A 19,208-nucleotide genomic window follows, 5' to 3' on the forward strand; every position below is an offset into this window, starting at 1 on the left:
TGAGAGGATGTTATTGAAGAGATGTTAACGAGGGGACGTTGTTAAGGGGACATTGATGTGGGCCTTACTGTGGGGACATCATTCATGAGGGATGCTGGTGTGTGGACACTGGTAAGGAGACGGGTTAGCATATGGTTAGTATATGTTTGGGATGTTAGGGATGTTTGTTAGGGCATGCTGCTGAGGGAACCTTGGCGAGGAGACGTGAATGTGGGGATATTAGAGGGCATGTGTTGCTTTGAGAGTCAGGAGGAGTGTTGCTGGTGTGGGCCCCTCATCGAGATTGTGAGGGTCTAGATCATTCTAGTCCAGGTCTGCCCTTCCTCCAGAGCAGAATTCATAGGACATTCACTCAGGATGAGAGACCACTTCAAACACATTGTTGCAGAGGTCACAGAGTACACGTGTTGTTTCTGGGTAAGGGGACCAACGGCCTTGGGCACATTAAAATTTTTTTTTTAAATGTTTATTTATTTTTGAGAGAGAGAAAACAGAGTGTGAGCAGGGAAGGGCAGAGAGAAAGACCCAGAATCCAAAGCAGGCTCCGGGCTCTGAGCTGTCAGCACAGAGCCCAATACAGGGCTCAAACCCACAAATGGTGAGATCATGACCTGAGCAGAAGTCGGATGCTTAACTGACTGAGCCACCCAGGCGCCCCAACTGATGCACATTTTTGAGGCCTGGGGAGTCCACTGAGCTCCCACAGGGAGCTAGGACCCCCACTTTTGGGCGTTGGATGCTGGTGATGCCTCGTGGTTGGCACCTCTCACCGTCCTGGGTGGGTTCTGTGACCACTGTGCCGTGTGCTTTGGTTTCAGACTTCTGGCCTCCACGTTGGGGGACAATCAATTTCTGTTGTTTAAGCCACCCAGTTAGTGGTGTCTTGTTGAGGCAGCCCGAGCAAACAACAAACAGGAAGGTTAGAGGGTGTACCTGCGGGAGCCGGTGGCTTGGTGTGGTCCTCCAGGCAGCACTTCCCGGATGGTGAGTTTAAAAGACCAGGGAGTCTGAACAAAATGTCACTTAGAATCTCTCTACCCAAATGGCCTCATGCAAACCGACAAACTTTTTTTTTTTTTTGAGAGACAGAGACAGAGAGAGGGAGCAGGGGAGGGGCAGAGAGAGAGGGAGAGAGAACCTCAAGCAGGCCCTGTGCCCACAGCTCTGTGCTCATGACTTGGGGCTTGAACTCAAACAGTGAGATCAAGAGTCAGACGCTTAACTGACTGAGCCACCCAGATGCCCTACAACAAACATTTTTAAAGCACTTTGGCTTGGTTTGGGGATAGAGAGGGACTTCTCTGAGCAAGTAGCATTCTTTTCAGCTCAATGCCGGCAAGACAGGTGTGGATTCCATGGAATCCATGGTTGAAACTGTCCAGTCTATACATTGGGGTGGTGTGGACAGTCAGTGCCCAGAGACAGCACCTGCCCCCAGGAGGCCAGCCGGGGCACCATGATCAGTCCTGGTGGCATGTGAACGGTCTGAATGTCTCCATGGCCACTGCTAGGGTCCTTGGTGGGCACACACATAAGGAGGTGGAGAGCAGGAGGCAGTTCAAAGCCTTTATTGTATGGGGGTGAGTGCATACAGGAATGTGCAGGGATGCTGTCACAGCTCAGTCTGGGACAGGTGACCTCCAAAGGCCAGGCGGACACTTTGGAGCAAGCCCAGTGGAGTTGGTGGGGCCCACAGAGACCCTCTGGAGCATACCGGAGGGGCTGAGGAGCCCAGGGCTGAGGCTGGGTGGGGGGCGGGCAGCGAGGGGCCTGTCCGAGGAGGATCTGGAGCACTGGCCACCAGGGTGCACCCCGGGAAGCCTCTAGGGTCCAGAGAGGGCATGGAGAGCGGGGCGTGGGCAGGAGGGGTGTAGGGCTGTGGGACCCTCTGGAGGAGCTGGGCGTGGGTGGGGGTCCTCCTTTCCTGACCTCACACCCACACCTGGAGAGATCGAGTCCCCAGCATGCGGGGCCTCTGGGTGGGGTCTGAGTAGCACCACGGATGGGAGAACGGCGCCTGCGGGCCGGGGAGCTGGGGGTGCCAGGCTGAGGGCGCAGGGCAGGGCGGGGCAGGGCGGGGCTGGGGCCGGGCCGGGGCAGGGGCAGTGTGGCCTTGGGGGCTGGGAGTTCGAGATGCCGGCTGGAAGCCGGGGCCGGGGGCGCAGGGCAGGGGGGACGTCGGGGCGGGGGCTGGGGGCCGCTAGCAGATCCAGCGGATGAACCTGTCGAAGAAGCCGGGCTGTGCCAGGCTGTCGTAGTCCTTCTCGCGGAAGACGGCGGCCGCGTCGCCCAGGCTGATCTTGGACAGCACGTCCGCGTCCACGTCGCCGCCCACGGCCACCACGGTGGGCACCACGTTCTGCTTGCGCATGGAGTGCACCGCCTCCTCCAGGCTGTCGTTGCCCGTGACGCCGTCGGTGAGGAACACGAAGGCCAGCTCGGCGTGCCGGCGCGCGCCCGGGCGCGCACCGCGCACCACGTGGTTGATGGCGTGCACTATGCCCGCGCCCACGTGCGAGAAGGAGTTGAGGTAGCGCGCGCCCTCCAGCGCCTCGTGGATGACCGTCAGGTTGGACGTGAGGGGGAAGGCCACCTGCTGCTCGCCCGGGCCCCCGAACTGCAGCAGGGCCACGCGTGCGTTGAGCGGGTCGTCGTCCCTGCGCGCCAGCGTCAGCCGCCGGGACACCTCCTCCACGAAGTGCCGCGCCTTGTGGAAGTTCTGCTCGCCCAGCCGCTCGGAGCCGTCCAGCAGGAAGACGATGTCCACAGGCCGCTGCGTGCACTGGGCCACGTACAGCTCTGGGGGCAAAACGGGGTGGTGGGCGGGCGACCCGGCTACCTGTCCTGGCCGCCGCAGGCCCTGGTGCAGCCTGGCGCCCCGCCTGGGTGTGCCCTGTGCCCATCTATGTACACCGTCCCCCACTGGAGCCCTAAGAGCCACTAGGGTTGTGGGGTGGCGTCCAAAGTCACCCATCATCGGGAACCCCTACCATAGTGACCCCAGGCGAGGATGGGGGCTCCTGCCCCATGTCCTCGGAACCTGTCACCATCTTTGCTGGTTTTGCTCTCACCAGGAAATGTCCCCCAATGTGAGGGCCGAGAGGCTTATTTCTACCCTCCAAGCACTGTCTCTCCAGGCCTTCCTGGGCAGGAAGGGGACCCCTGAAATGGCCACAGCCCACAGTACGGGTGGGAGAGAGGGTCAGGGAGGCTGTTTTCGAATTTGTAATCACGTAAAAAGATCTCATAAAGACTTCCAGCCCTGAAGACCTCCAGGTTGCAGGGACGCATCTCTGGCCGTAACCCCCTCAGTCCCTGTTGCCCCAAAGCTGCCAATGCTGGCTGGGCCACACTTCTCCCAGTTTTGGGGGCACAGGCAAGGGGAGCCGGTGTCCTCTCTGACTGGACACCAGTCTGGTAGGCAGTAGGCACAGGTGCACCCAGACCCCTGCAGCAGCCTGGGTGACTCTGTTACCTGAGGAGGGCCCTGCTGGTGTCTGGGTGGTCACCAGCCCTGGACACGCCAGACAGTGTGGGGGCGAGGCCACGCCTCTGCGGGATGCGGACGCCACAGCACAGCCTGAAAACCCACTCCTCGTATACATGTGGCCCTCCCTCCACAGACATGCGGCCAGGCCCCCCTGCTGCGGCCTTGCTGGAGACTTCAACCAGAGCCACAGTCGGGGCTGGGTGGCCGGTCCTGCTTGCATTCAGCTCCTGAGCCCTACGGGCCCCCCTCTGGGACGTGGGTCCAGGTTTGCTGACCCCTGGGGCCAGGAGCGTGGGGATCCCATCAAGGAGGTTCTGACTCCTGGCACCAACGACCAGGGCCTCAGCCCAGGACCCAGGTTTGGGGCGGCTCTGCGGGCACCGGGCGCCCGCCTGCACAGGGGGCTGCTTCAGTCCAGCCCCCAGCCAGTGGCATGTCGCCCCAGCACATCACTTGCACAGCAACGTGTTCACATTCTTTTTCAGCTTTTATAGAACGTTTAAGATGTGATCACAACATCTGAAGGATGCTCCCCTGGGTGCGTCACCACGCAGTGTGGATGCCAGGCCACCAGCAGGTGGAGCAACGATTGCAGGATTCTTTTTAAAGGAGCTTCTATTAATGACATAGCTTATTTTGGGGGCAGTGCGGATGAAAAGCAGCTTCTGCTTTAAATCCACACAGCCAGGACTTGCTGAAAACGTCTAGCAAGTAGTCTAGGTCCCCAGCGCTCCCAAGTCACTCCCAGCAGAGACACACGTGGGGGGAGGGGAGTTTTCCCCAAGGCATCAACCAGGCAGGTTGACAAAAATGCACAAGGGGTGACCACAGGCAGAAGCTGGAGGGGAAGCTAGGGGTTCTGGGCTTATTTACGAGGCTCTGCTCCTTTCTCTCAATTTTTGGCTAAATAATGGCTCCCCCAAAGATGTCCACATCCTAATCCTGGAGCCTGTGAACATGACCTTATATGGCCCAAAACAAAAACAAAAAACAAAAAACAAAACCAAAAAACCACCGCAGATGGAATTAAATTATGACCTTGAAACTATTCTGGATTCTCCAGTGGGCCCTAAGTGCCACCACAAGCTCCTTATAAGAGGGAGACGGGGCAGTCAGGCTACAAAAGGGACAGGCTCTGTGACAACGGAGGCAGACAGGAGCTGGAGGGGGCAGGAAGGATCTTCCCTGGAACCCCCGGAGGGAGCGTGGCTCTGCCACAGCAGGGTCTTGGATTTTCGGCCTCCAGGCTGAGCGAGAATAGATTTCTGTTGTTTTAAGCCCCTTAGCATGTGGTGGCAGCCAACGGGAGCTAACGCAGCTGGGCCGGGCAGCTCTGGCCAGCCCTGCATGTGGGCAGCCCCTGCGGCTTCAGCAGAGGGCCAGTGCGGTCTCAGGGTCCCCCACAATGTCCCTGTGCACCAGCTTAAACGTGTCAATGAACAGTTCCATCCAGTCCTGCCGCTCGTTGCCTGTGGCGAACTTGGCTCGCTCTGCGGTGTAGACCAGCACGGCCACCAGCCTGGAGTAGGCGGCCGGGTCCTGCGTGAACTCCGTGGCGTTTAGCAACTGTTGGATCAGGGGGATGGTCCTGGGGAAGGAGGCATCCGGGCCCTCTTCCGTGCGGAGGAAGGTGACCGGGGGCTCGCCGCCAGGCCGCGGTCCATCTGCAGGGGCATCCAGAGAAGGCAAGGGGGTGGGATGAGGAGGCGGGAGGCTGCAGCTCCCCCACTGTCAGCACGGGTGCCAGAGCTCACGGGGGACTTGGGGGCCAGCAGCAAAGCGCATTGCCGGGGGGACGGGGAGCAGAAGCACCTTCGGGGTCGCTACGGACCTGGAGACCTGCAAGACTCTTGTACACAAGGTGGCACTGAGGCTTGACCAGTCTCGGGTTGGCTTCTAGCGGCTTGAGGCTGTGCCCCCGGAGGACCCCAGCCCCACTTACAACACCTGACCGAGAAAAGCCAGTGCGGCCGGGAGAGTTTAGTTGGTTCCAGCCCCCACCTGGCGATCGGCAGGGGCGCCCCGGACCCCCTCTCAGAAGAGCTACCAGAAACCTTGCTGTGATAAATCCTCCTTCCTGTGTTGAGGCGCCATCTTCCACTGCCCGGAACTGTCCCCTCACGGACCCGGGGGCTCCGACACGGACACTCGCGGCGTCAGGGCCTAATCTTGTGGATGCCCTTCTCCAGGTGCATGCACCACGGCCTCCTGTCCTAATGTTGCAGGAGTTTCTGTGTCCTCTGGGTAGGTGCCAGGTAGCAAACCCAGGCGGCCCGGTCCCATGGAGCCCACACCCCCGACACACGCACTGCCCCCCGTGCCTGAACCCCTGCACGCCCAGCCCTAGAGAGTCTCCCGCCTCTGTCCCAGGCGAGTTGGGCTCAGGTCGCCCTGGGGCTCCCGCCCCTGCAGCAGCCGCCCAGACCAAGCTCAGTCTGCACCTCAGCTGGGGTCCAGCTCTGTTTCTCTTTGAAGCTCTCGTGGTTCCGACCCAACCAAGCAAGCTGCTCCCTGGCCTAGGGGTGGCTAGGCCTCTGGGTGGATGGAGCCATTTGGCCCAGAAGGTCAGGGTCAAGCCACAGCCAACAGCATCCACCTAACATCCTGTTTGCGGCCTGGAAATGCCCAGAGGCACACCCAGCCCTCAGGGCGCCAGGGGATGGTTCCCAAGATCTTATCCTATAGTTACATCTGCTTTCTTCCTCTCTGGTCACCGTGTCTAGTATGCTTGGAAGTTTTGGTCGCTTTAAAGGATGAGCTTATTTATGACTTTAGCAGAAAAGGTAGGAGAAGATGGAGAAGGGCCTCCCAGGGGGACCACCCCCTTTTACTGCAGGGTCTTGGAGGCTCAGGGGAAGCAAGGTCAGCATCCCAGTGGCCAGTGTTACTCTAACAGCAAAACCAGAGACCTCACAAGAAAGGAAACCGCAGCCTGATACCGCTCATGAACACAGATGCAAAAGTCCCCAACGAATTGTTAGCAAACCAAATGCCACAATATATAAAACAATTTGTACACCACAACCAGATGGGATTTATCCCAGGTCTGCAAGTTTGGCTCACCATCTGAAAATCCATGCCCTCCATCACATTAACATGCTAAAGAAGCTAAGTCACACGATCCTATCCAAACATAAAGAAAAAGCACATGACAAAGCCTTCGCACTGGTTCATGATGGAATCCTCGGTGACAAGGAACAGAGGGACCTTCTCAGCTTGACAAAGAACCTCTACAAAGAACCTCAGCTAACTTCGTACTCAGTGCTGAAAAACTCGAAGCTTCCCTGCCACGGCTGGGGCACGGCGAGAGTGTTGGGCCCTGGCACCAGGGGTGAGGCTCTGGGTTCTGGCCTTCAAGGGGCCAGCCTGATGGGGGGCCCCACCCCAGGACGGGCAGGGCAGGGACACAGTGGGGGGGGGGGGACGGTCGGCAGCTCCGTGTGGCCTCAGGTCTCAGACAGCTGTGGGTACTGCCTCCAGCCATCGCCAGCTGACTCTGGGGACCCCAGGCCCAGGTGGCGTCCAGAGTGATCCCAGAACTCACATAGCCGTGGTGTGGCCAGAGGTACAACCGTGATGGCCACTTTCTGGGATGTTCTCTGTGAGGGGAAGTGTGGGGACTCCTGCCCCCAACCCAAGACAGTTCCTTCCCTCAGGTTGCCTTTGCGCCTTCAGTCCTGCCCCCTGAGGGGTATACACGCAAGCCCAGAAATGCTGACTTTGCACGGCAGACGTGGACGTGGGTGCAGGCCACGCGTTTCCTAGCTGTGTCCTCTGCTGGACCCAGCAGCATGGCCTCATGTGCCCCCACGGTGGCCCCCACCTCTCATGGGAGGATGAGGTCATGGGAGGATACGGGCCCGGTGCCCGCGGCCCGGCCAGAAGGTGCAGGGCTGGTTCCAGAACCCAGGCTGGTGGGGAGGTCTCCGCCACACCCAGGGCGCCTCCGTGGGCCCCCTGGCCTCAGTCACTGCACAGCTGAGCCTCGGAGGTAGCATCTAGATGCCAGGGGAGCGCGGACGATGCCGTCCTGCCCCTTCCCTGGCCCCACGGGACCCCAGGGACAGCCTCTCTGTGCACCCAGCACTTCAACCTCAAATGCAGCGCGACCGTATCAGGCGAGGGCACAGGCCCGAACACAAGCGGGCGCCTGCTTCCAGAGGCAGTGGCTCAGGGCTGTTGGGGCGGAGGCAAGCGGACGGGCCGGCGCCGTGTGGCGCTTCGTGCGTTCACCTCCCGGAGGTGAATCAGCCACTTTGTGGACCGGATCCAGGGCTTCTGCCTGTGGGAGCTGAGATGGCCCTGGGTTGTCTGCTCCTCCCGGAGGGTGGGGACCACAAGGTGACGAGGCTGTGAGTCTGCGCTGGAGACCAGTAGGCTGCCAGCCAAGCGCAGGCCGGGACAGAGCACCTCCCTAACATGTGCCAAATGGGGGTGGGGAGGGGTGGGGTGATGACCGAAGGGCTCCAGATGTCAACCCCCACCCCAGCCCCTCCTCAGACGTGCCGGGGTCCTGGGGCCTCGAAACCACCGGCGTGGGCTGAGACGCCAACCTGCAGGTGTTTTGCCAGGGAGGGGTCCCGCAGCGGCCCCTCCTGCCCAGCACCCGGTTGCTTGCTAGTCTAGGGCAGGGGGCTTGGCGGCGCCCCGAGTTACCTGTTTGGCAGGGAAGGTCCGGGCACACGATCTGAGGGTCTGGGAGCAAGGAAAGGGACCGAGGGTCCCGGTCAGTCTCTGCTGGGGCCGGCGGGGGCTGGGCTCCCCCACCGCCCGTGGACGCCCCAGCCCCCTCCCCCCTGCCGCGGGTCCTCCTCCCCACCAGACGGACAGGCCCAGGGAAGCGTGTGGTCTGGCCGCTGCTCACCCGGGCACAGGACATCTGCCATGTCATCGATGAACTTCTCGGCAACCAGTTCAGAGAAGAGGGTCATGTTTCGCACCTGCTCCGGCTTGTCACAGGCGATGGAGTTCAGGTTCTCGCTCTCGTGCCTCTCGTGGAACATGTCACCAATGCCGATGGCTGTCACCGTGACGTCATGGTTGCACAGCGCCCGCAGGTTGAGGTCGTCGTCCCGGGGGTCGTGGCGGCCGTCCGTGATGACCACCGCGAACACGCGGGTCTTCTGGCGCCGGCTCTCCTTGATGAGCTTGTTGTAGGCGAACTTGAGGGCCGAGGGCGTCCAGGTGCCCCCGGCGATCCACTCCAGGTTCTTGACGGCCTCCTTGAAGCTGGACAGGGAGTCGATGCGCTCGTCATCCAGCTGGATGGCTTCGAAGGTGCCCTTGTGGCTGTACTGCACCACGCCCACGCGGGTTCCTGCGGCGGCCAGACACAGGCATGAAGGTGTCACCGCCTTGCGTGGCTCGCCACCCTCAAGCGGAAACTTGGGGACCCTGGGCAGAGCTGAGACCCCCTCCCTTGAATTTCTGTCTGTCCACCGACTCTCGTGACGGGACCTCAGGGCTTCCGGCCTGCCTGGCCTCCTTGCCCGTGAGTGGGACCTCCTGACTCCCCACCCGCCCCAACCGCGGGCGCAGCTGACCGGTCTCTGACTTGGGGTCCTTGGCAATGGCCCCCAGCCTGTTGACCACGTTGATGACAAAGTTCTTTTCCAGGGTGAAGTTGGTGTAGCCGATGCTCTCGGAGCTGTCGATGACGAACACCACGTCCAGGGCCCCACACCGCTTCTCGCAGTCTGGGGGTCGGGGGCAGGGTCAGTGGGAGAGGCAGGTGGCTGTGTGCACTGACCCCAGGCCCTGGGAGACACGCCCACGGTGCACGGCCAGGCGCGCAGGGGGACACGGTGACCCTGAGGGGGAGGGCGCGACCCAGACAGAGGACCCTGACCCCTGGACGAGGGCCCCCCAGGGACATGAGTAGCCTAGCTCCTCCGCCATGTGGGGACCAAGACTCACCGCAGCACCCGCATGTCTCCCTCACGTAGGTCATGACGTCGCACTCCTGCGACACAGGGGGGTCAGCCCCGGAGCAAGAAAACAAGTGCTCGCTGACCTCGGCCTCTGACCTCATCCCCGCCGCCCTTGCTTTCCCATTTCAGGAGGGAGGGGAACACCATTCCATCCCCACCTGACACTTACCGTGAGGCCGGGGTCTCCAGGGGGGCCGGGCTCTCCCTGGAGGAGGAAGGATGACAGTGAGGGGTGGTCCCTGTCTGGGCCGAGGCTGGGCAGCCCCCCACACGCTGTGCACCGACCGCACGGGTCCGCCACCGGCACAGCCCCGAGGTCTGGGGTGCATGCTGGCTGGGCTGGCCCAGGGCTGTGGCCTGAGCGCTGGAGGGACCAGCCACTGACCTACCTCAGGTCCTGGGGCTCCTTTTGGCCCCCGCAGGCCGGGCTCACCAGGGGGACCGGGATCCGCCTGAGGAGGGAGAAGGGCAGGCGGGTGGCAGCCTTGACCCTGGCAGGCCTACAGCCCCCTGCACCCCCTGTCCCTGCAGCCCCCATGCACTCTCAACCCCTGCACCCCTCTGTACCCCCAGCACTCCCCCCCGTAGCCCCCGGCACCTCCCCTGAATCCTCCTGCACTCCTGGCCCTTGTAGGCCCCGGAAGCCCCCTGCACTCTCAGCCCCCTGCACCCCCTGCACCCCCTGCACCCCCCGGCACCTCCCTGCACCCCTGGCCCTGAGTACTTACAGGCTCACCCTTCTCGCCCTTCCTCCCGGGCTCTCCTTTGGCACCAAAGTCACCTCTGCTCCCCTGAGACACGGGACACTGGTCAGCCAGGGGTGGGGAGCTGGGCACTGCCTCCACCCCCAGCCAAGACCTCCAGGGCGTCTGCGGGGGTGCAGCCTGCTTTTGTCGGGAAGAGCCTGTGCCTGGCAGTCGGGTTTGCTGCTGGGCCACTTCACATGGCATCTCAGGAGAGATGCGGTTTTCCGTCTGACGGAGACTAGCGCGTGGCAGTTACCACCATGCAGAGCTCAGCACGGGAAGCTCGTTGGTGGCCGAGTGGGAGGGGAGGGGCATGCAGGCCACCCCACGGTGGGCGCGGAGTGGGCCTCGGTACGTACCTCAGGGCCTCGAGGACCAGGCTCGCCTTTGTCTCCCTGGGAAGCAAGCACAGGTCATGGTCACGGAGCCTGAAGGGCTGTCCCTCGGGCGGGCGGCTGGTTTTCCCGGGGACCCAGAGATGTTTGGAAGCCCCCACCCCCACCCCCCACGCCTTATGGTCTCAGGTGTCACAACCTGTATAAAGCCATGGGGCTGAAGGTGAGCGCCACGGCAGCTGCACCGGGTCTGGGACGATTCCGGGGGCCCTGCCCCTGCCAGGTGACCCTGTGCCCACTCCCCTCACCTTGTCCCCGGGAGGGAGGCCCTTGCAGGAACTAGCGGGCCCCCAAACCCATGCCAGGACTTACAGGCGTTCCTCGGGGTCCTGGGTAGCTGAATCCAGGCCTGCCGGGGTCTCCCTGCGGGACGGGGAGGCCGGTCAGGGAGGGTCCAGTGGGAAAGGAAGACACCGGGCTGGCAGGGACCAAGGATGAGGGCGGAGGGGGCTGGGCTGCTGGCCCGGTGGGGGGCAGCCATGCGTGCAGGGCCCCGCCTGGGGAAGGACGTGCTACCCCCCAGGGCGAGAACAGCGGGGGCTGCCCGGCCCCCTCATGTCCCCCACGCCAAGGGGGCCGGGACTGGCACACTCCCGGCCGCCTCACTCTAGAGCTGAGGCTGGTCCTGTCCAGCAGGGTGTGGGGGGTACCTTGGGACCAGGCTGTCCTGACTCTCCACGGGGACCAGCGTCACCGGGGTCTCCCCGAGATCCCTGAGGGCAGAGAGAAAGCGGAGTCAGCACAGATGGGGACTGCTCAGCTCCAGCAACACTGCCCTTCTGGGGGGACCGGGCGCCCTGAGCTTTACGGCCCGCCTCTTCTTCCACGTGCCGCAGCCTGGCCCCCAGACTCCACGCCCTGTCTCCCCCTTGCTGCCTCCCAAATGATAAAGCTGGACGCCTCAGGGCAGGGCATCCGTGTGAGGTACACAGTGGCTCTCGTCCCCCCACTGTGCTGCTGTCCGAATGGGTCATGGAGACAGTGTCCTGCCTGGGAACAGTGTCCTGAGGACAGGAGGACCCAAGTGGCATTACAGGGTGGGGGCCCCAGAACCGCAGGGCCCTCCCAGGTGTCCCGCTGCTGACCTTCTTCCCGGGCTCTCCGAGAGCCCCCTGAGGGCCTCTGGGTCCAGGCAAGCCTCGGTCTCCCTGAAAAGAAATCGGATGAGGGCACCTCAGAGACCCCGCTGTTGATCACTGCAGATTAGGCAGGGATGGTGGGGGGGGGGGGTTCCTCCTGCTCTCCAAGAGGTCCTGGGCAGAAGAAGGACAGGGGGTCCCAGTTCCCCCCCTCCAGCCGGGGAGCTGGGTGCCTGCCCTGGGAGGATGAGTGGCCTCACTTACCTTGGCTCCTTTGTTGCCAACCTCTCCAGCCAGACCCCGGGGCCCCTCAGGGCCAGGGTCTCCCTGTTGGAAGAGAGGCCCAGTTAGCCTGGGCATGTGGAGGGGCAGGGGAGAGGAGGGGATCATTTAACTTCCTGGAGGGGAGGATGCCAGATTATGGCAGGTTTCGCTGGAACAGCAGCCCTGCTCATGCAGGTTCATGCACCAGGATAGGGACTACCACCCATTTCCCAGAGGAGGAAGCCCCTCCTTCAAGCCCTTGACCCAGGTCTCGTGGGATACGGTCAGCCCTCGGATTTTACCACAAAGACAAAGACATCCTGAGTTAGCTACAGGAGTGTGTGTGTCTGCAGTCGAAAGCTGTGGGGTGGAGCGGTGCGAAGCCTGCACAGCTGTGCATGTCACTCATGAAACTGGCTTTATCCTGCCCACGCTCCTCGGGGGGCTTGTGGGTGGGGATGACCTGCCTCCTGTTTTCTGAGAACCTGTAGGAGGTGCCTCTGCCCCCACCAATGGCCAGGACCCAGGGGTCACTTTTGTTTTCCCGGGTGAACCATGGTGGGGGGATGTTGGTTGTCCGTTGTCCCATGGCCCTGTCGACACCACGGTGAGACGCTGGTGCAGACTCAGCCAACAGCTGCCCTTCTCAGACACTCACCTTCTCACCCTTGGGGCCGTCACCGCCCGGGCTGCCCTTGGCTCCTGGGTCCCCTCTGCGCCCCTGCAGAGAACAGGGGAGGCCTTGGTGGTAGGGCCATGCGGGGCCTCCACTCTCTGCTCTCCACACTTGGACATGGACTTTGGGGGAGGGGCCTTGGTCATCTGTTGGGTAAGTTTCGTTGTACCCAAGGATTTAGGAAATGAGGAGTTCCTGATCAGCTCCTAAGACCTAGTCAATTAGGAGTTTTAGTTGATGTGACTGGGGCCCAGCTTGGACCAGCCATCAGCACGGTCACTCTGTTCACTTCTGGGCGAGGCCAGTCCTCGGGATGTGTCCCCTCTGAGGGTCAGGCTGGGACCAGGTCCCATTCGACCTGCAGTAGACATGAGGGGACAGCTGGGCGGGGTCACCGTGAGGGACCCACAGGGTGCACGCCTGCGTGTAGGTTCAGCCCTCGGAGTGTCTCCCTGGGAGGGCACTGCGGGGACACCAGGCCCGTTCCCAGGCAGCGGAGCCTGGCCAGTAGGGGTCTGGCCCTGCCTGAGTGCTACCGCAGGCGGTCTGTTGCGCCAGGGGGCAAGGGGCACACGAGGAGCAGCTGGAGGATGCAGGGCGCAAAGAGGCCCCAAGCAGGGTGTGGGGGGTGCCCCTGCAGGCGGGGCTGGGCGGGCGGGCCGGACCCAGAGGGAACAGCCCACACTGGCCGGCCGCCACTGACCTCTGGGCCCCAGGGGTCGGTGGGGGAGGAGTGTGAACTCACAGGCTCGCCTTTGGGTCCTCGGGGGCCAGGCCCGCCCTTGGCTCCTTTCACACCGGGACTTCCGGGGGCCCCGTTGTTGCCTTGATACCCCTGCGGAGAGGAGACACGTGAGCCACGGCAGGGAAGGGCCCCGCTGAGCGTCCTCACTCCACAGCCCGGCCACCGTCGGGTGGGTGTGGGGGGCCCCAGTCACCCGGCAGCGTGCGCAGAGCACAGGGCCTTCCTGCGCTCCCTGCTCTGTGCCGGTGGGCGCGGCTGCTGTCTGGCTGCAGCGGGAGAGTGGGGACCCGCCAGGGGCACTTGCCTTGCTGCCTTTGGCCCCGTTGTCTCCTGGGGGTCCTCTGCGTCCTGGGCGGCCAGCATCTCCCTGGCAAAGTTTGGAGAGATCAGTTTCCCATCCCTCGGACGCTGGCAACAGGGCAGGACCCTGCTCTCGAGGGGTGGGCCCCGCACGGCCGCGCGGGCGAGTTCGCCAGACATGGGCCCGGCGAAGGGCTGTCCTTCCTGCTCCTCCGGCGGCCTGGGCAGCCAGGAGGGTGGACGCAGAACACCCGCGGGAGCTGAGAGCTTTCCAGAGGGGGCCCGGAGAGGTCTGGGAGGGGATTGGGCTTGTTGCTGTGGCCATCGGGGCACCGCAGAGCTGAGCCAGGACACACGGTCCTAAGCTGGCCATGGACTGCTACCGTTCCGGGCAGGGCACTCCGTGGCCCCCTGTGTGAGAGCACTGCCAGGGCGTGGGTGTCCCATGACCCCCTGGGCGTGGGCACCCCGCAACCCTCCTGAGTGTGAGCACCCCATAACTCCCCTGAGTGTGAGTACCCCACAGCCCCAGGGCGCAGGTACCCCGTGATCCCCTCCCGAGTGTGAGTACCTCTGACTCCCAGTGTGAACACCATACACCCCATGGACATGGGCACCCCTTGACCCCTCTGGAGGCGGGCACCCCGTGACCCTCTTGAGTGTGAGCGCCCCACACCCCCTGGACATGGGCACCCTGTGACCCCTCAGGCAGGGTACTCCCAGGCCTCCTGCCTGACAGCCGGTTTGCAGGGACAGGCCCTCTCGGCCAGGCTGCCTCTCCCCGGGGCCTGGTGCTGCAGGTGGGGAGAGGGCCACTGGGTCTGTCGTGGAGGGCCTGCCACCTTGGCCAGGCAGCCTACCTTGGTGCCCTGGTCCCCTTGCTCCCCAGGGCTGCCGGCATCGCCTGCGTATCCATCGGGGCCCTGAAAGACAGGATGATAGGGCTGTCCTGGCTCCTGCCCCAAGCGGTGCCGGGGTTTCCCGGTCAGCTCGGGGCTGGCTGGGGGAGGGCGGCAAACACCCCACTATCTGGATTGAGTGCTCTGCCTGGGTCTCCGCTGCCAGAACCCTCCGTCAGGACTCTGAGAAGTAGCCGCCCTTGACCTCCCCCAGAATTCCCTGAGGTTATTCCCTCCTGTGTGACCACGGCTTCAGCTGAACCCTGGGTGGGAGTCAGGTACAAGCAGGAGAGGGGCTGAAGGAAGGGTCCGAGCTTCCTTGCTGCAGCTCGAGGGGCTGGCCACCACCCTGCCCACCCCGCCGGGTACCCAGAGCCAGGGGCTTAACCCGAGGAGGAACACAAGCTGGGCTTACCCGACTCCCGGGGTCTCCCTTGCAGCCAGGAGGCCCAATGCGCCCCAGTTTGCCCTGGAGGAGAGGAGGGAAGAGGAGGGGAGGGGAGGGGAGGGGAGGGGAGGGGGAGGGTGCGTCAGGAAGGTGTACCAATCATGGGTGTATGCACAGGTGCGGTCTGTGCGGCTTCCACACCCACGGGCACACAGCTGTGTTTCAGTGGCTCGACTGCACGGGGGCATTTCTGTGGGGTGATGGTGAGTCCCTGGGTCATAGCCAGAACAGAGGGTCCGAGTGCCTCTCCCTGTGCCCACACGTGTGCATGTGCGCAGCCTGCCAGGTGGGCCAGATCTGGAGCACAGGGTGGGTCCTCGGGAACAAATGTCCACTGGCTCTGTCGGTGTTATTTGTCCCGTGTCCACTGGATAGGTGCCACTGGGACTCATCAAGCTACAGGGTGTGGGCAGTGGCCAGTGGGGCCCAGAGGCCTGGCCCTAGGTAAGAACCTGAGGGTCTCCCGGAGGCTCGCTTACCCCCATACGTCGGAAACACCGATATGCACCTGCACTCCCGCCCAGCCCAGGGAGGGCGCCCCAGATGCACTCTACCTTCTGTCCATCCGTCCCGTTCTTGCCAGCCAGGCCAGGGGCCCCCTGGAGGGAGAGGTGTGATCATCAACCTGGGAGCAGCAGGAGGGTGGGGCACCCGGCCCGCCCGGCCTGCACAGCCAGCTTACCTTCCGCCCGTCAGCTCCAAATTCACCCTGTGCAGGAGGAAAGTGAGGTGGGTCAGTTAGGCGCCTTCAGCATCACAGACACCGCTGCCTCAGGGGCCCAGGTCTGCCTTGGACCAAAGAGGCCAGAAGGGCCCCCGAGAGGGCCGCTCGTGGCATGACGACGGGTCCCGTGCCCTGATGCGGGCCACAGGCTCGCTGACAGATGCTGCTGGGGGCTGGGGCCGTGGCTGTGTCAGAATCTCACCTTCTCTCCTTTGAAACCAGGAACACCCTGAGGTTGGAAGGAAAAAAGAGCAGCATTACCGTGGGGTGTGAGCTGCACCCACGGGCTCAGGGGAACAGCGGCTGGGTGTCAGCCTCAGGCGGGGTGCTCGATTCGGGGACGACTTCCAAAATATCGAGATGCTTCACTTCTTGCGTTGGGGGTGGAGAGGGTGGCCAGCTCCACCTGACCCAGGCTTGTCCCCACGTCCCACTGGCCACGGGGGCAGGGCGGGCAGCAACTTGCCTTGGGTCCCGGGAATCCAATGGGGCCTTCGATGCCTGGATCTCCCTGTGGAAAAACAGAGGCCACAGCTATAACCCCAGTCCTGGAGAAGCGCGGCCGACGGGGAAGGGGTGGGGAGGACACTCACCTGTCGTCCTTTCTGCCCAGGCTCTCCTGGCTCACCCATGTTGCCCTTGGCACCCTAAAAGCAGATGATGGAAAAAGGGATAAACTAAGGCAGAAAGAGGACAAGAGACTGCAGGAAGCAAGAGGGCAGAGGCTTCTGTACTGCTGTGTCCTGTTTTGGGGCTCCTCTGTGGCTCCACAGAGGCTAGCTGTGGTCCCTGAGGCAACTTCCAGCCACCCGTACCCGGGAGGACCACAGTGGCCAGAGCTGTGGCCATATCCATGCCTGGGCACCACCACCCAGGAGAGAGGGCAGTGGGAGTGTTTAGCCGGAGGCCTGGTGGACGTGTGTCTACATCTCTACTGGTTTAAGCAGCTCCCTTAGAAAAGGCGAAAACCCGAGGCTACGTGGTAACAACTTCCCCATAACTGTGTCTCTGGGTGGGGGGCGCTCAGCCCCCCGAGGCTTCCCTCCCTCCTCGGCCTTTATCTATAACCTTTGACGTGAACTAGTGGTACTTCTGATACCCTGGTAGTGAGTGTTGTAAGAAAAATGGAAACCTGCCTATTTGACAGACGGCGGAAGTGCGTGCTTTGCATGAATTAGCAACCGCGTCACTACAGAAGCCTGCTTCCGGTTTCGCCGACATGCTCGAGCAGGCTGCTTTACCAACCTCAGTACTAACAGAACTGTTCCTACTTTTCTCAAAACGCCATTTAAAAGGACGTAGATAAAAAGTGAATTTTGGTACTTCTAAGGTCAGAAGCGTTGAGGCCATTCGAGGTGTGGTTGGTCCTAAATTTGGAGCTGAAGAGGCCAGGCCCGGGGGGCCGTGCAGGCGTCTTACCTTCTGTCCGCGGTAGCCCTTGGGGCCGGGAGGCCCGGGGATCTCCAGGCAGCTCACCTTGTAGCACTGAAACAAGAAGCAAGCGGCGTCCAGTAAGGCCCGGGTGGGAGGCCCACCGGGGGGCGGGTCGTGGCGAGCACGGGCTGGAGGCAGGAGCGGACTCGGGAGGTGCCTGGGAAGCCCAAGCCCACACACACTCTGGTCACGTTTGGGAAAACCGAGGCTGGGTTAAACAATGTCTGATCGTAGCCACTTATGCCTGCGTGTCAAACCACCGTGTTTGTGAGCAGCTGTTCTAGGAAGGGGCGTGTTTGCGGGAACCTCGCAGAGTGGGAAGCGACCATTCCGGGCTGTGAGCTGGCGCTGAGGACGCACAGGGACAGGGGAGTGTCAGAGCTGAAGGTCCAGAGCCACACGGCACACGAGCCCCCTGCCTGTCCTGCTGGCCTGGCTCAGGTGGACAGAGCCCACCAGCGTGGAGGGCGACCCTGAGCCTTGGTCCTCGTGGTGTGTGCTTGGTGGTGACCCTAATGCCCACCCCCGGGTTTAAACAGCCTGGTTTTGGACAGGAGCCCTTCATGCAGACTTAAGAGTCTCAGGCCCAAACGTGGAGCAGAGGGGCCGTGCTGCCTGGCCTCCGCTTGTCTGTCCTAGACGCCGGGGAGCACCAGGGGGCTGGCACAGGGGTAGTGCCTCCTGGGTCAGCGCCTCAGAGGCCCAGCGAGCAGCACCGGGCCAGGGCTGGCAGGAACGGAAAACGTCTCTCACCTCTCCATAGGCTTCATGTTTCTGCAGGAAAGACAGAGAAACCCTGCTTAGCTGAAGCTGCAGGTGGGGCAGCATCGCATCTGGGTGGGAACACAGCACACTGGGGCAGGGGGAGACCCTGACCGGGCTTACCCTCTCCGGATGCTTCCCTCACAGATGGGTAAACTGAGGCCCGGACCAGTGTATGGCCCGCCACCGTCCCGGGTAAGTGGGTCCCAGGGCTCTGGCCCCCACCGTCCCCTCCTGGTGCCCCGCGGGTTAGGGTCAGGGAGCAGCTCACCATGACCTTGATGATGCGGTTGATGGTGTCCTGGTCGATCTCCGAGTCGGGCTGCATGGTGGTGTAGTTGTTGCGGTAGAGCTCCAAGGGCATGCTGGCGATGTCCCGAAGGCCCTGCTCGTTCAGCAGGTTCTGCCTGGGGGCCACGGCGAAGAGCCGGATGCCCTCCTCGCGGGCCCTCTCGGCCTGCAGCTTGATGCCCCCGCACGGGCTGCCGGTGACGTGGCCGTCGGTGATGACCACCGCGAAGTTGACCGCGCCCTTGCTCTTGTGCTGCCGGATCTCCTGGGTCATGTTGGCCAGTGCGCAGTCGGTGAAGGTGCCCCTGCGGAAGGACTGGATGCCCTGCAGGCTCCTGGTGAAGGAGGCCCGGTCGCTGTCGGGCGGGCTGAACACCTCCACCAGGTCGGAGAAGTGCAGGCCGCCGTAGCGCCAGCTCAGGACCACCTGGTCCAGGTAGGCCTCGTCCTGCAGCTGGCTGGTGAACTGCTTCACGAACTGCCGCATGTGGTCGAGCAGGCTGTCGGTGGGGGACTGCATGGTGATGCTCTCCGACGTGTCCAGCACGAAGTACACGTTGATGGGGCAGTCGGCCTTCTCTGGGGGGGCGGGGCACGCGTCACCGGCCCGCCCCGGTGGAGGGAGGCCCCGTGCCCGCGGGTTCCTGGCCCTGCCCCCACAGCGGCCCCCTGCTGCCCACCCCGGGCCCCGGCCCCCCGCGGCCAGTACCTGGGCAGTGGTTTCTGTCAGAGGTGCCGGGGCTGATGAGCTCCTGCTGCTGGGCACGGGGGGTCCCCAGGAGCCCCCAGAACAGGAGGGCGGAGCAGGGGCCCCGGAACATTTTGGTAGCACCCGTGCACTCTGATGTCCTGCAACAGGGAGGAGCGGCCACTGCAGACGGCGCTCGCGGCTCGTGCCGCTGCGCCCCTGCGGGCCCCTGGGGCCCTCCTCCCCAGGCGGTGGGAGCGGCCGGCGCGTGGGCTCAGGGAGACGCCCTCTTCCCTCGCCCTAGGTGGGGGCAGGCCGCACACATTTAGTGGGCTAA

The 19,208-nt window shown here is 63.1% G+C and overlaps 1 protein-coding gene across 2 annotated transcripts in view; it reads right to left on the reverse strand.

The window, feature by feature from the left end:
• Positions 1-1,552: 1,552 nt before the first annotated feature.
• COL6A2 (collagen type VI alpha 2 chain) overlaps positions 1,553-19,208 on the reverse strand; it is a 32,751-nt gene continuing 15,095 nt past the window's right edge. Inside the window, exons 2-28 of one of the 2 annotated variants that reach the window (XM_019434650.2) lie at positions 18,893-19,032; positions 18,164-18,762; positions 17,884-17,904; positions 17,116-17,181; positions 16,290-16,343; positions 16,163-16,207; positions 15,899-15,925; positions 15,655-15,681; positions 15,527-15,571; positions 14,940-14,993; positions 14,486-14,548; positions 13,630-13,692; positions 13,326-13,415; positions 12,563-12,625; positions 11,905-11,967; positions 11,647-11,709; positions 11,212-11,274; positions 10,874-10,924; positions 10,526-10,561; positions 10,149-10,211; positions 9,810-9,872; positions 9,590-9,625; positions 9,407-9,452; positions 9,034-9,186; positions 8,355-8,807; positions 8,147-8,185; positions 1,553-2,799 (exon numbers count right to left, since the gene is read on the reverse strand). In XM_019434650.2, coding sequence (XP_019290195.2) covers positions 2,201-2,799; positions 8,147-8,185; positions 8,355-8,807; positions 9,034-9,186; positions 9,407-9,452; positions 9,590-9,625; positions 9,810-9,872; positions 10,149-10,211; positions 10,526-10,561; positions 10,874-10,924; positions 11,212-11,274; positions 11,647-11,709; positions 11,905-11,967; positions 12,563-12,625; positions 13,326-13,415; positions 13,630-13,692; positions 14,486-14,548; positions 14,940-14,993; positions 15,527-15,571; positions 15,655-15,681; positions 15,899-15,925; positions 16,163-16,207; positions 16,290-16,343; positions 17,116-17,181; positions 17,884-17,904; positions 18,164-18,762; positions 18,893-19,004 — 3,057 coding nt within the window. In that variant the 5' untranslated portion in view covers positions 19,005-19,032 and the 3' untranslated portion in view covers positions 1,553-2,200. Of the gene's footprint in view, positions 2,800-3,958; positions 5,155-8,146; positions 8,186-8,354; positions 8,808-9,033; positions 9,187-9,406; positions 9,453-9,589; positions 9,626-9,809; positions 9,873-10,148; positions 10,212-10,525; positions 10,562-10,873; positions 10,925-11,211; positions 11,275-11,646; positions 11,710-11,904; positions 11,968-12,562; positions 12,626-13,325; positions 13,416-13,629; positions 13,693-14,485; positions 14,549-14,939; positions 14,994-15,526; positions 15,572-15,654; positions 15,682-15,898; positions 15,926-16,162; positions 16,208-16,289; positions 16,344-17,115; positions 17,182-17,883; positions 17,905-18,163; positions 18,763-18,892; positions 19,033-19,208 lie in introns of those variants that run through there. The other variant, XM_019434651.2, reaches the window with a different exon arrangement.

The sequence above is a fragment of the Panthera pardus genome, unplaced genomic scaffold (assembly GCF_024362965.1).
Source record: "Panthera pardus isolate Hobbes unplaced genomic scaffold, ASM2436296v1 HiC_scaffold_16, whole genome shotgun sequence".
In the NCBI taxonomy this organism is placed as follows: domain Eukaryota; kingdom Metazoa; phylum Chordata; class Mammalia; order Carnivora; family Felidae; genus Panthera; species Panthera pardus.